Below are 13,634 nucleotides of genomic sequence, written 5' to 3'. Positions count from 1 at the left end.
GTAACAAAGGGTTTTTGAAAACTGGTTTTGAAAAGAGTTTGAAAAATGTAGAACCTTTTAAAGCTTCTTTTTCAAAGATTTTTTTACTAAAAGAATTTTGGCATTCAGTTTCCTAGGAAATAACATAGTTAAGAAAATATATATATACAGGAATTATTTAAAGATAAGGAATTTAATTGAAAACAATTCTCAGAAACAATAATTCCTGGAAAATATATATACCTTTTTATGGTATAATAAAAAATCATAATTTGAAAAACCTTTTAGTTTATCAGTTATGAATTTCCTTTTCTTGTATTTATTATTTATTACTTTTCTTTAATTTATTTTCTTATTTTTTAATTTTCTCAAGCATTTATTTATTACTTTTTTAGAAAGAAATCTGGAGAAATTTCTCAAATGATTCACATGAAAATATGGCTACCCATGTGCTCCATTAAAAATATAATAATCAATTTTCAGATAAAGTTCAAAGTCAGTAAAATAAATTGTACGCGCCAACTGGACCTTATCGCAAACAAAAACAAAAATAAAAGAACAACAAGTAAATATATATACTAAGAATAATAACAATAATGTGAAACAACAACTGTGTGTGAGAGGGAAATGGTTATGGTTATAGAGTTCTGTTTCTGTTTCTGGATCGGGTTCTGTTCCTGGGATATATGTACATATTGTATATATACTTGTGGATGGATGGATGAGTAACCCGAGTAACACCCGTCCTTTGCCACCAGACCCCCCACACCGGTGATAGAGCGTAAAACTAACAAAAAAAATAAAAACACGCCACAAGCAATGACTAAACATTTGAATAATTATCAAGTACGAAAGTACAATGGTATGGTAATTATTGGGAATAGAAAATAAATGATAATGCATTCTATATTCGTCTATAAAGCCACGTGTATATAGATTTTAGATATTGAAGGGATTTCCCCTGAGAATCCTCACAAAAAAATACACTTGAAAATGTTACAATTGTTAGATAACTCTAAATAAACATTTCCACATTGCTTCTGTTAAGTTTATCAGTACTTTATTTGTGCTTCAAAGTTTGTTAACAAGATTTACAAAAATAGACTAGACACACAGACGAAAAATGAAAAAATAAAGTAAAATGTATCTGTGGCAATTACAGGTTTCGTAGGACGCCTCTATCTAATCTACTTTTTTGGCTTTTGCGTCCCCTCTCTGAAAAATAAAGAGAGCCTTCAATGCCAAAAAGAACAAATAGCGCAAACAGAAAAAAACAAAACACAAAAAACTATGAAAATCGAGAGCAGAATTCTCGTGTTCTCGTTCAACAAAAAAACAATAATAATAAAACAGCATTAACAAGAGCAACAAATATATAAATGTAACATGACATTGAAACGAGTCAAAAGCACTACAGCACAACAAAAACAAATTGTCTACACAGACAATACACAAACACACACACCTTGTTGGCTGTGTGTATAAAATGTGATATAGATCATTATTATTATTATTATTTTTGCTGTTGTTGTTTCTCGCTGCCTTGCTAGCCATCTCGTGTTAAAAAGCGAAACACGAAATTCAATTTAATAAAGTGATCCAAGTTGATGACGGGGTGTTCCATGGGTCAGGGGGAATCAGAAAGCCCAGATGTGGGCCATTATTAAAACTAAAATCATTTCCAAATGCTAATCGATGGATCAAGGATTTTCCAAAAATGGAAGAGAGCTGCGTAAATAAATTAATTGAAAATGAATCCCTAAAATGAACACCAATAATGGATCCAAAAAATGAATCCTTAAAATAAATCCGGTAAATGAATAAGGAAAGTAACATAAAAATTGAATTAATGAAATTCATTTGACAAATGAATATATATACCTTAGGTAAATCCAACACATAAATTCTAAAAATTATTGGGAAAATTATATTTGAGGCATTTATAATTCCTGAAATGAATTCCGAAAATGAATACTAAGAATTGAAGCCAAATTTTAAAAATAATAAGAAACCTCAATAAAAAAAAGGATTTATTCTTGGTTGCATTATTAGAATTTCATTTATACTTTTTAATAAGATTCATTTTAAATATATATTTATTTTTGTTATTCATTTCCGGTATTCATTTTTGGAACTGATTGGTAAGTATTTCTCTTTGAAATACAATTTTGGTATTCCTTTCTAAATAAAGTCTTTAATTAATAAAGAACTAAGTGTAAAGTCTCTTCAATCAATTAAAAATCACATATAATGCCATATATTTTTATTAAATATAATAAAGTTGTTATTAAAGACATTCCTTTATTTTTTATTTCACCTAGCATACATTTAAATTTAAAAATCAACAAAAAGACCCCCCTCTAAAAACTCATCATTCACAAATGTATTCACTGAGAGATCTTGAAAGATTTGCACCTGAACATGTAAAACGCACCTCAAGGTGAGAGACCATAGAAAAACAAATAGAAAAAATCAAAAACTACGCCCTAGAAAAAGTTCAAATAACAATGCTGCCTCCCTCTCTCTCTATATATATATATATGTATATTTATATATCTGATGCGAATGTTACGAGATTACTCAGCTAGAAATAAACAAAACGAATTTGTGAGCTAACGTTGGGGTCTGCCAGAGTGCAAAGTACTCAACAAATAAAAAGAGTTAATAAAAAATAACCCAACAGAAAAAAAGTGCGTAATTCAAGCTCTTGCAGCTGAAAAACTATAATTTATTTCGGCCGTTTGTCTGGTTTTTTTCTTTTATGTTTTTGGCGTACTGATACTGGTTAGTGTGTTTGGTGCTGGCTCACTTCTTGGCTTTTCGGTTCATTGTCAATGTCAGAGGCAAAACACAAAACAACGCGTCTGGTTTTTGGAACCGCGTCGATTCGACAATTTGTGTTGGTAATTGCCGCAAAAAACTATTAAAAATGCTGCTGTTGTTGTCTGACATTGATGCGGGTTTAATGCACCAGAAGCAGCAGCAACAGTGAGTACAACATGTGTGTTGGTCTAGTCTCGGCTCTGGAAAAAGCATTTCAGCGGTGACTGTGTGCCTAATGAAGCAATTAAAACATTTGACTTTTGCACTACAACAACAACAGAAAATAAACAATGACAAAAAAAAAATAGAGAAAGGAAGGAAGGGGACCCACAAAAACTTGTTTGACTCACAAAACCGAAAAAATATATATATGTTAATATACACACAGAGAAACAGGCATAAGAACAAAACAAATTGCTCAGATAGGTTCGTTTATAAGAAAAAATATTACGTAATAAATAGGGAGAGATGGTAGAAAGAGGTAGTTGAGGTAGAAGAGAGTATCTTTTAGATACAGCAGCCATTGCCACATGTCCGACTATCTCCCGTTGCCTCTTTCCCTTGATTCTTCTTTCTCTATTCTCTATTCTCGGCTCTTAGATTCTATTCGTTCTCTGGTGTTTTGTACACGTAGCAAAAGGCAAAAAAAAAGGCAGAAAGGTGGGATCCACTCAGGTAAAAGATACTTGGGGTTGCGAGTAGAAAAGCCAAGACACGACGACAAGTCAAGGTAAAAGAGTTACGCATTCTCTTTTTTTATTTTTCTGTTGTGTTTTCTTTTGGGCAGCTATTAGGCTTTGTATCTCAGGGATTGTCGCTGCTCTGACAGGCTGGCAGTCAGCCTGGAAAAGCACGCTTCGTATACCGCACACACTTGATGATAAGAACGGCCTCGTGTGGGCAGCAGTAGCAGCAGATACAAGTAGCCTACGCTGGCATCTATGAGATACCTAGCACCATTTACATACGAAATATCTCTAGCTTGTCGCATCTTCGAGGTTCTTCTTGTTGTAGCTCCAAAACTAAAACTCTAAAATGAGCAATGGTGATGACCAAAGCATTTAGACAGGCACCCACACACGCATCTATAAGATTGACTTTGCTGGAAGTTACTTTTTAGAGGCAAAAACTATCTTTTGTCTCGAAATAATAGTAGTAAATTAACTACATTTAATTAGCTTCGTTATAGGAATGAGGTTCTATTATATGTGCAAGAAAATTATGTTTTTGAATATTATTTATTATTAACAATATTCTTTTAGCTTTACAAAAATATTATCCTAAAGAAAATATGAAAGTTTGCTTTCAAAAAGTTCTAATAAATACACCTAAAGGTGCAAAATTCCTTTCAAAACTCGAATTAAAATAGATTTGAAATTTACCACAGTTTGGAATGAGGAATATAAGAGAATATAGAATATTATAGATTCTTATAGAACAACAGAAAACATCTGAAATACTTAAAAGATACAATTGGAAATACAAGATCTATGTAAAAATATATATATGATTTTTAGACCTTTAAAAAGAAATCCATGTCGAATCTTACCTTTTTAATTTCTGATTATTGTTATTATTATTAATGTTGTTATTATTATTGTTGTTAATAATGTTGCTGCTGCTATCCACAACGAACTGCTGTTGTTGTTGTTGTAGTTGCTGCTGTTGGTGAAGATGTTGTTGAAGGTGCGGCGGCGTCGTCGTCGTAGTTTCGGCTAATTTTCCAAAACAAATGTTACGGCTACTGTCGCGTACCATGTTTCGACAACGGAACACTCACAGCACAGAATCCACATCGATTTAGGATTAGCATTGCGCGATCGCGATCGAATGCCACGTATTTATTATACTTAGCGCCAGTAGGAGGGAGGGGCCCCCTTTTTCTTTTTATTGAACATTACGCACATTATATATATATATTTATATATATATTAAATATATTTCTTGGATAGTTGGCTTTGTTTTAGATATTTTTGCATATATATTTATACTTCTTTTTTTTCAACTATATTTTTCAGATTTTTTCTGCTTCATTTGCTTCACTTTTTGCACTAGATTTTTTGGGGAGAAAATGGAAAATTATATTTCAATTAGATTTTTTATTTTGAAATTTTAATTTTTTAGATATTTCCGATTTAAAGCCAAGATTTTGATAGCTTTTTCTGGCACTTTAACACTCATTTGCACATTTTACACTATTTTATTGGAATAAGGGGAATTTCTTTTAATAATTTCCATTGAAAGATTACTTTATATACTTTTTGTAAATTTACACTTTTATTTACACTTTTTCGCTTGATTTCTCCTCTGGACTTGAGTTTGCTTTTTTTGTTGTTGTTGTTTTTGTCACTTATGCCAATTTGCCTTAATTTAGCAACTAAAAATATGTTTTCTCATTTAATTCAACTAGATTTAATTTTTTTCAATTTAAATTTATTGAGAGATCCATCTTCAGGCTCGCCAATTTAAGCTGCAGATACAGATACAAAGATACTTTATCTTGTATGGGACCATTTCCTCCCCGCTGCCAACGGCAACAACAACTACAATGCGAGAAGGTGGAAAATGCGAGCAGCGACGTCGACAGCACGTTATTATAATCCCCCGCTCAGCTCGCCCGCTGCCACTGCCACTGCCCACTGCTCGCTGTTCGCTGTTCGCTGCTAGCGCTGCTGCCTTTCCACCCCCTGGAAGAAGTGGGTAGGGGGGAAAACGAGGGGACTGGACTGGACTGGAGGTACAGCATGTTAAAATTCCATGCATTAAAGCAGCATGGAAACTACAAGAACAACACACACACACACACAAACACTCGCAAACAGCTGAAAAGCGGCAACCGCGCTGAGCTCGAGCTCCATCCCGCTCGCTCTACCGTTCGCCTGAGATGAAAATCGGCAACGTTGCCCGCTCTGTGTTTGCTTATAATTGACGTTTGCACTGCCGCCCGTCTGACGTGGTTGTGAGAGCGAGATAGCCAGGCTGTTGTTGCTGCTTCAGCGCACAAAATACATGGGACATGGGCGTTGTATGAGTGTGTGTGTGTTTGTGTGTGCTATGTACAGAGTGTACATAAAGAATTTATAGCTGGTACTTTTTTTCTCTCTGGTGGTACATGGAAAACGAGTATCTCTCAACTGTGCGGCTGTGTGTATATTTATAAATGGTTATGTAGTTTGTATGGGGTGCTAGCAGCAGCAGAAGCAGCAGCTTTGGCTTTGTTGTTGCACGTTCTTCCATAAATCGTGTGTAGTTTTGTAGCCCCTCTGTCTCTAAATCTCCTACGTATTTTCTATTTTTTTTTTTTTTTTTGGGGCGCAGCAGGAAATCACCCATACCTTTTCTCTCTGTGTGCTGTGCCGTGTTAGGCTGGTGGTACTGCTCTAACGCACGGTGCCTGTGGCCCCAGCCGATCGCGCGAAAGTTTCACCCGCTGCCGGCGGCGCTGCTCGCGCCAGAAGAGCTGCTTTGTTGGGGCTGCTTTCAGTCGCTTTGTAGAACTTGGTGGGGCTCGCAGCAAAAAAGAAACGGGAATAGCTGAAAAGCTGGGAATTGAAAATTTGAAAATAAAACAGAGACACAGACACACAAAAGAGAGGGACACAATTTCCATCGGCCCGTTTAAATTTTGAGCAATAATTTGTTGCAATTTTGCGCTGCAAATGAAATTTCTACTTGTGCTTTGCGTTTTTCTGTCTCAGAGTTTGCCATTTTGAAAATCAGGAATCACAAATAATCTGAAAAAGCCCTAAAAGGCATTAAATTTTCAGTTTTTCTTCCATTTAGAGGCGAAAAACCCCATTAAAGTCAGGCGTTTTTAACTAGAATTCATGAATATTGCCAGCAGCCGTAGCAGCAGCAGCAAGAAAAAAAGAAAACCAGTTTTCGTATGTATTTAGTATGTTTTTTTTTTTGTTTTTGTAGCTACGTGACCACACACCAACACGAATACATACATACATAAGCGAAGCAAGAAGAAGCAGCCCCGCTCGACCGCATTAGCAGGATAGAGCGAGAGGGGGGAAGGGGGATGGGATGGATGCCACCACATGCCGCGCCAACTTTGTAGTTTTTCTCTCTCCCCAAAACATACACACGCACACAAACCAACACAGTATGTGCGCACGCACACCAAACGGGTTAAGTAAGAAAAAAAATAAGCAATTTTACTGCATCGCTCTGTCTCAGTCGCACGCCAGCAGCAGCAGCTGAATCGATTTTTCAAAGCGACACGACAATTTCTCTCCACCACTCTTCGTCGCTTATCGGTTGTCCCGTTCAAACTCATACAGCAACTTGTTCGCGTTCTCTTTCGCTCTGCTTGCCGCTTATTTTGCGTTGTTCGTTTTTGTAGTTTGTGGAGCTCAAACACACACACAGGCGGACAGCGGGAGCCATGTATATTCAGGGTTTATATACATATAGTCGCCATGTTACTTTTTCGTACGTTGGGGGAGCTGTCAGCCTGGATTTTTCGCTACAAATTTCCAACGTCTCTCTCTCTTCGCTGCCTCAGTTGGCGTCGCAGTCGTTCGTTATTTTCAGCCCGTTGCACGTCATCCGTTTCGTTGTATTCGTATACCAGACTACGGATGTGTGCGTGTGTGTGCTTTGAATTTCTGATGAAATTCTTTGCTTTCGAGTTAATTGCTGCCCGCTGTTGGCAGAGGCGTCGCTGCCTCGGTCGGCGTCACTGCTTTTGGGTTTGCTTCTTCTTCTTCTTCACAGTTTTTTTTTGTGCCATTTTCTTTGTACTGCAAGAGTACTGCCAATTGCTGTCGATCGCCAGCAGAAGACGAATAAGAAATGGTTGAATTCTTCTCAGCAGAAGAATTCTTCTTGAAAATTACACGATTTTAAAGGAAATTTTTAGCTATATTTTGGTCTGAATTTCCATTGAATTTAGAATTTATATTTTCAAAATTATGGAATTTTGGAAAGATTTGATAATATTTACTTTAACTTGAATTTATATCCCAGGAAATCTTCTTTATAACCTTATTTTTAAAATAGTTTTTAGTTCCGTTTAAGTTAATTTTCTTTCTAATTTTTTTCAACACTAGTTTTTGAATATTTTAATATTTTCTTTGGTTTTCAAAAATTTAAAAGCTTGTTTTGTTCTTTACCACAATTTTTTAGTTGTTAAATTATTGGCATTTTGGGTTATTTTATATTATTTCTTTGGTGTTTTTAAATATTATACACTTTTTCAAACACTTTTTGGTTTAATCATTATTTTTTATGGTTTACCATAGGTTAATAAATTGATAATATATATTTTTTTGTGTGTTTAGTTGATTTTTTACCAGCTTTCCTTTCTTACCATTTGCGTTGTGAGCTGCAATGAAAATGTGGAAAATACATGTGTTATTTTTTATTGCGTTTCTAATTACTCCGAACTGATAATAGTGCTGATCTTTCCCTGAATTCAAATTTCTATATATTTAGTAAAATAACAAGCCTAAACTGCTGTTTAAGATTGTGGCAATTCGAGGAAGACCAACTGGAAAACCAAAGATAATCGATCCATTTCCATTACTATACGACGTAGATATAGGGTTTCGTATTTTTACAACAATATCGTATATAAAAATATATATTAACGGAAACTTTGGATATTTTAAAAAGAAAAGGAGAGTACTTGAAATTTTAAATGTTGTATTCAAATATATACATATAATAAAAACAAAATAAAATTAAGATAAAAGTAAATCTTGAAGGAAACTTGAAATATTTTAATAAAAAAAATACTTGAGTTTCTAAATATTGTTTATAAAAATATATACATATACTTCCTAATGAATGTAATACATAATAAATTAAATTTAACATTAAACGAACGTTATTAAAGAAGAAATTATGGTTTAGTTTTACAAAAATGCTTTGATTTTTATAAACATTTCTTAATCTTTTTTCTTATTATTTTTCTCTAAGAATTTTCATATGTATGTATATTATTTTGTATTCCAATAGACTTTCTTCATAAATGATTTCTTTCTTATTAAGGCAATGTATTTTTAATGAAATTTCGCTGTTTTTCTAACATTTTTATTTGAAAACTTTTTTTTATAATCATATTTATTAATTATTATATTTGAGATATTTTCTCTAATTAAAATATATAAAATAGTTTTTTCACTTTAAAATCGTTATTAAAGAATTGTAGAAAATTGTGATTTGTATATAAATAAATGAATATACAAAAAAGTAATAAATAAAATAAAATAAATAAATAAAAATAAAACAACAAATTAGAATTATGTTTTTTTCCGATCAGCTTTCTTTTTCCAGAAAAAATATCTAACAGATTTTCTTATAGTTTCCTAGCCTGCCTCTCGAAATTTCCCTTGTTTTCTTGAATTTCCTGCTAAAAATTTTAATAAAACTAATACTTACACCATGAAGAGGCTTTCCCTGACCGATGATCGTTGCGGATCCTTCCTTTGCTGGCTTTCTTTTATTTATTTTAAAACCGTATTGGACTGTATTTGAAAGTTTCGCATTTTCGCTGGCTTGGTTTATTCGAAAACCTTTCAAAAACTAAGCCAGAAAAGACGTCGCGTCGCGTTCAAAGTTCTGTGGTTCGAAAAAAGCGATTTAAAAACCGATCCCGAGTCCAAAAAGTAAACCGATTATTGTAAAATTTATTAGTAGTAGTTGTTGTTGTGATTTTTTGGTTGCCTAATCCCTTAGCGAATTTCATTCGGCAGGAAAAGCATCACAAAAATCAATTGGAAACAACAAAAAAATTAATTTTTCATCAATTTCGCTGGCTGCCTTTGTTTTTGTGTTTTTGTTTGTATTTGCATTTATTTTTTTTATTCTTATTTATTGTATTTGATTTTTGTGTATTTTTATATTAACTTTTGTTGTTGTTGTTGTTGCTGGTGCTGCTGCATCTGCCTCGGTGTTGGTGTAATTAATGCATTTCCACACACAAACAAACTCGCGCCCGCACACACACACACAGATAGGCCGCTGCACATAGGCGCACACACACAGACGCAGGGGGGGTATTGAAACGAGGGAGAGAGAGAAAGAGGGGAGAACTTGCCTTCTTTTTTTCACAGATAATAATAACAATAATTTTTTTCTTTCTTTCGCTGTGTGTGTTTTGGCGGCGTTTTGTTTAATCGCCCGCCGCCGTTTTTGTTGTTGTTACTGCTGTTTTTTTTCCGCTCCGCAACCGACTTGTTCGTCCGTTTTCCGTTTCTTTTCATCCACTTTTTGCTTATTTCAATAACTTATTTTGCTTCTTGCATTACACTTCTGAGAGCACTAGAACTTTCTTAATATTGTGGATTACTTATTTTAACCATTATCGTATTTGTTTGTATTTATTTTCTGTGTTTGGCTTTTTGTTTTGCCGTCGCGAGCGGCCGCACAACCGCTTTCGTCGAGAAATTTTTCGAAAAAAAAAATTCCGAGCAGGGTTGCTTGAAATGAACGTGCTGTTATTTAACATTTTACATCTACACGTCTACATAGCGATTCTACACGTTTACAGATACATGGTGTCCAATTCTCACTTTTGGGGTCGAATTCCCATGTATAATGTAAAATTTCTAACATATCTTCTCTCTGCTCTCTCGGGTGGATGTAAATTAACAGAATCCTCTCTCTGGTGCTGTCGGGTTTTTTGGTCACTCTAAATCCCTAAGCTGTTATTTAACATTTTTCATACCATTTTACATGAAGAACGTTAAATACATTAACATACCTACTCTCATTAACATAATTCTCTCTAGTTGGCTGTCGGATGGATGTTAGTTAACAGAATTTTTTCTCGGGTGCTGTCGGGTGTCGACGCGTTGTAGGTTGTTGAAAATATATTAAAATGTCAGTATATAGATATTTTTTCTTGGTATTTTTTTATATTTCTTTGTGGTCACTCTGAATTCTTTCGCGGCTAAAAATCTATCTCACACTTTTACAGTTATGGTAAAATTTCAATGTAAGATTCATCAACAGACAGAAAAAGCGTAAATTAACAGACTGGATGTCTCTTTGGCTGTCGGGTGATCGTAATTAACAAAATAGATTGAGAGCGTTTACAGAAAATGTTCAGTGGATTTTACAGACAGAGCGTTAACATAAAATTTTGAATCCGTGTTTGGACCCTTGCCGATACATCGTCATTATATCGATGTTCCGTATAAAATTAAACATCGACATGTTGACCATGTTGCTGCTGCCAACTCGTTGAGTTAAAGATTGGTAAGCGAATGCTTTTCCTTTGTGTGGGCATTTTTAGTGATTTTCACTTTTTCCGGCTGGTAACACAGTTGTTTTGTTTTGTTCTGACACGAAATCATAAATAATATTTGCATTAGGTCCTCTTATATGAAACAAGCATACTCAGTAAAAAGATGAGTAGCCTAAAGTCGGACCTGGACGAATACCTGCTGCTGCAGAGCGACCAAAAGAAAAGTTTCAATGTCAAGCTGCCACAGCTGAAGGTGCCCAGTCTGGGATTTTTCTCCAAAGGTGCAGAGCCGGAGGTTCAAAATAGCTGGCTAAAGGATACCCAGGACTCGTGTTGCCCCAAATTGGTAAAATATCAAAATATGCAATCTATCGATAAATAATAATGGAAGAATTTCCCGTACTACAGTCCCGCCTGCAGAGAATCGTGGGTTTCGTGGCCTGCCTGGGCATGGGCGGACTGTGCATGACCCTTTCCACATTATACATTCCCGTCTTGATCCTGAAAGCGAGAAAGTTCGCCCTGCTCTACACCCTGGGCAGCCTGTTCTTCATCCTGAGCTTCTGTTTCCTCTCCGGCTTCGGCGCCTTTCTGCGGCAAATGTTCTCCAAGCAGCGCCTATTGACCTCGCTGTCGTACAGCTTTTGTTTGCTGTTGACGCTGTACTGCGCCTTGGTGGCCAAGAGCACGGCCTTTACGGTCCTATTTGCGGTGGCCCAGATAATAGCACTGCTCTTTATGATCCTGGGCATGGTGCCCGGCGGGGCAACGGGTCTCAAGTTCTTTGGCCAGCTCTTCAAGACGAGCGTTTCGGCCTCGGGAAGTGCGCTGCCCGTTTGAAAACGATATAAAACATAAAACAAATCATCATTCACCACCGCAGGCAGCAGCGGCAACGAATTGTAACTTATTTAAAAAAGAACTCATTGATAAATCCAAAATAAAACTTATTTGTGATAATAACGCCTCTCAAAATGATGTGTTAATTGCTCTAATTATTTATTTCACGCTCTGAGTCATAGGCAATGCAATTTGTTATCAACTGGAAAATAAAATATAGGAAAAGTTGCCACGTTCTCAAGCTTAAGTTAGTTCCAGTTTGCAAAAACAGGGCGTAAAAATAACAAGACTTGGTATTTAGCAACAAAGATTCATTGCTAATATAGTTTATTTAGTTTTGTATTGTTATAATTAATCCTTAAACCGAACTCTTCTTGTTCTCCAAAGGCGTGTCCAAGAGACCACGCATTTCGGGTTCATCTTCCGGTCGTCAGTCATCAATCTCGCCCAGATACAAGGTCTTATCGCTAGAGCCGGAGAGTATCAGCGGCTCCTTTGGACTAAAGTCCACATCATTGACGCTGCCATTGTGACCGGGCAGCTTGTATAGTATTCTCCTTGTATTCACATCCCAAATGTAGACATGACGGTCGGCGGAGCCCGAGGATATCTTGTCGCTGCCTGGCGACCAAGCGCAACGCAATAGATTCTTCTCAAAGTTATGCTGATGTCCTTGGAAGACCTTCACACATCTTTCGCCCGGAGCATACGGTCGGACATCCCACACTCGCAGCGTATTGTCCATGGCATTGGTAAGAACAAAATCACCTTCGGGTGATAGTGACATGCCGGTAATGGTGTCCGAGTGTCCGCGGAGATGATGCAGCACTGCCTGCTTTCGTATGTCCCAGATTTTCACTTCATTATCGATGCCACCGCTTATGACTTGCTCTCCGGTATCGCCAAAGCACACAGATGTCACTTGGTAGGGTGATTCGAGTGTGTGAGCTGCATGCTTCTTTCTGGCATCCCAAATCTTGATGGTGCGATCATCGCTGCCCGAGCAAAGCAACTGCTGGCCACGTCGTGAGCCCTGCACGCTGTTCACAAAGTTACTGTGACCCTTGAAACGCCTCTGACGCTGCCCTGTGACAATGTCCCAAATGGCCAGGGTTTTGTCCGTGGAGCAGGTGAAGATGTGCGAGCCATCGGGCGTAAAATGAGCCTCCATTACAGCGCCACTGTGTCCAGACATGGCCATAACATTCTCGCAGTCATCGTACACTTGCCAGATATCTAAAGTAAATGTATAATTCGCATTTATCAACTTTTAACCACTTTTGCTTAAGTTTCACTTACAAATCTGCCTATCAAAGCCGGAGGAAAGCAGTAATTCGCCTTCGGGATGGAATTCTGTGGTGAAGATCTCGCCCTCATGTCCCTCCAGCTGCATGATAGGTGCCTGAAGATTGGAGGTCCGCCTCACACCCTAAAATTAACGTAAAAATGTAAAAATAAACAATTTTCTTGGGGAAACTCTTCCCATGCTTCTTCTTGCCACCACGCTTACCGACTCCAGGAGCGCTTTATCCCGATTTGTGTAGGCCACTAGGTCGCTTTTGCTGCGCTTCGACTCCTGGGCCAGTACCACGCTTGTGTTGGGTCGTTTGGTGCCCATTTTGGTGCTTTATGTTTAAGAAATATTAAAATTCTTCAATTTTTTCAGCAACCTCAAAACAAACACAACAAGAGAGCTGCCAACTTTTTTTACACCGGTAATGCTGCCAGACTGTCGGATCTAACCAACCCTGCCACTCTAAACTAAAACAGCTGATTAAATGCATTGCTA

The 13,634-nt window shown here is 36.5% G+C and overlaps 3 protein-coding genes across 9 annotated transcripts in view; 1 reads left to right on the top strand and 2 right to left on the bottom strand.

Moving 5' to 3' along the window:
• The window catches only part of spen (spen family transcriptional repressor split ends), an 81,641-nt gene extending 71,369 nt beyond the window's left edge, over positions 1-10,272 (bottom strand). For 5 of the 7 annotated variants that reach the window (XM_086832374.1, XM_086832369.1, XM_086832372.1 and 2 more), the window contains exons 1-3: positions 9,196-10,272; positions 8,123-8,137; positions 4,352-4,853 (exon numbers count right to left, since the gene is read on the bottom strand). Coding sequence is in view for 5 of the 7 variants with exons in the window: in XM_086832369.1 (XP_086688495.1) it covers positions 4,352-4,560 (209 nt within the window). In the remaining 2 variants the exon portion in view is untranslated. Of the gene's footprint in view, positions 1-4,351; positions 4,854-5,087; positions 5,863-8,122; positions 8,138-9,195 lie in introns of those variants that run through there. The other 2 variants (XM_086832375.1, XM_086832370.1) reach the window with 1 other exon arrangement.
• A 295-nt stretch (positions 10,273-10,567) lies between these two features.
• LOC110187518 (vesicle transport protein SFT2C) lies at positions 10,568-11,980 on the top strand. Its single transcript, XM_020956913.2, has 2 exons — positions 10,568-11,351; positions 11,414-11,980. The coding sequence occupies exons 1-2, from the start codon at positions 11,169-11,171 to the stop codon at positions 11,843-11,845; spliced, it is 615 nt and encodes a 204-aa protein (XP_020812572.1). The 5' UTR covers positions 10,568-11,168; the 3' UTR covers positions 11,846-11,980.
• Positions 11,981-12,141: 161 nt separating this feature from the next.
• LOC110187507 (U5 small nuclear ribonucleoprotein 40 kDa protein) lies at positions 12,142-13,603 on the bottom strand. The gene is made up of 3 exons (XM_020956901.2): positions 13,356-13,603; positions 13,145-13,274; positions 12,142-13,081 (listed from the first exon to the last, which is right to left on the bottom strand). The coding sequence occupies exons 1-3, from the start codon at positions 13,461-13,463 to the stop codon at positions 12,276-12,278; spliced, it is 1,044 nt and encodes a 347-aa protein (XP_020812560.2). The 5' UTR covers positions 13,464-13,603; the 3' UTR covers positions 12,142-12,275.
• Between the last annotated feature and the right edge of the window lie 31 nt (positions 13,604-13,634).

Source organism: Drosophila serrata, unplaced genomic scaffold (genome assembly GCF_035046125.1).
Source record: "Drosophila serrata isolate PLE 108 unplaced genomic scaffold, ASM3504612v1 contig_249, whole genome shotgun sequence".
Lineage (NCBI taxonomy): Eukaryota > Metazoa > Arthropoda > Insecta > Diptera > Drosophilidae > Drosophila > Drosophila serrata.
This window is presented reverse-complemented; position numbering and strand designations above follow the sequence as displayed.

Bases quoted from the DNA above. Each gene is read 5' to 3' on its own strand.
- LOC110187518 (XM_020956913.2), top strand. From the start codon at position 11,169: ATGAGTAGCCTAAAGTCGGACCTGGACGAATACCTGCTGCTGCAGAGC. The intron at 11,352-11,413 runs GTAAAATATCAA...CCCGTACTACAG, and splicing joins ACTCGTGTTGCCCCAAATTG to TCCCGCCTGCAGAGAATCGT.
- LOC110187507 (XM_020956901.2), bottom strand. From the start codon at position 13,463: ATGGGCACCAAACGACCCAACACAAGCGTGGTACTGGCCCAGGAGTCG. The intron at 13,275-13,355 runs GTAAGCGTGGTG...CGTTAATTTTAG, and splicing joins ATAAAGCGCTCCTGGAGTCG to GGTGTGAGGCGGACCTCCAA. The intron at 13,082-13,144 runs GTAAGTGAAACT...CATTTACTTTAG, and splicing joins CGGCTTTGATAGGCAGATTT to ATATCTGGCAAGTGTACGAT.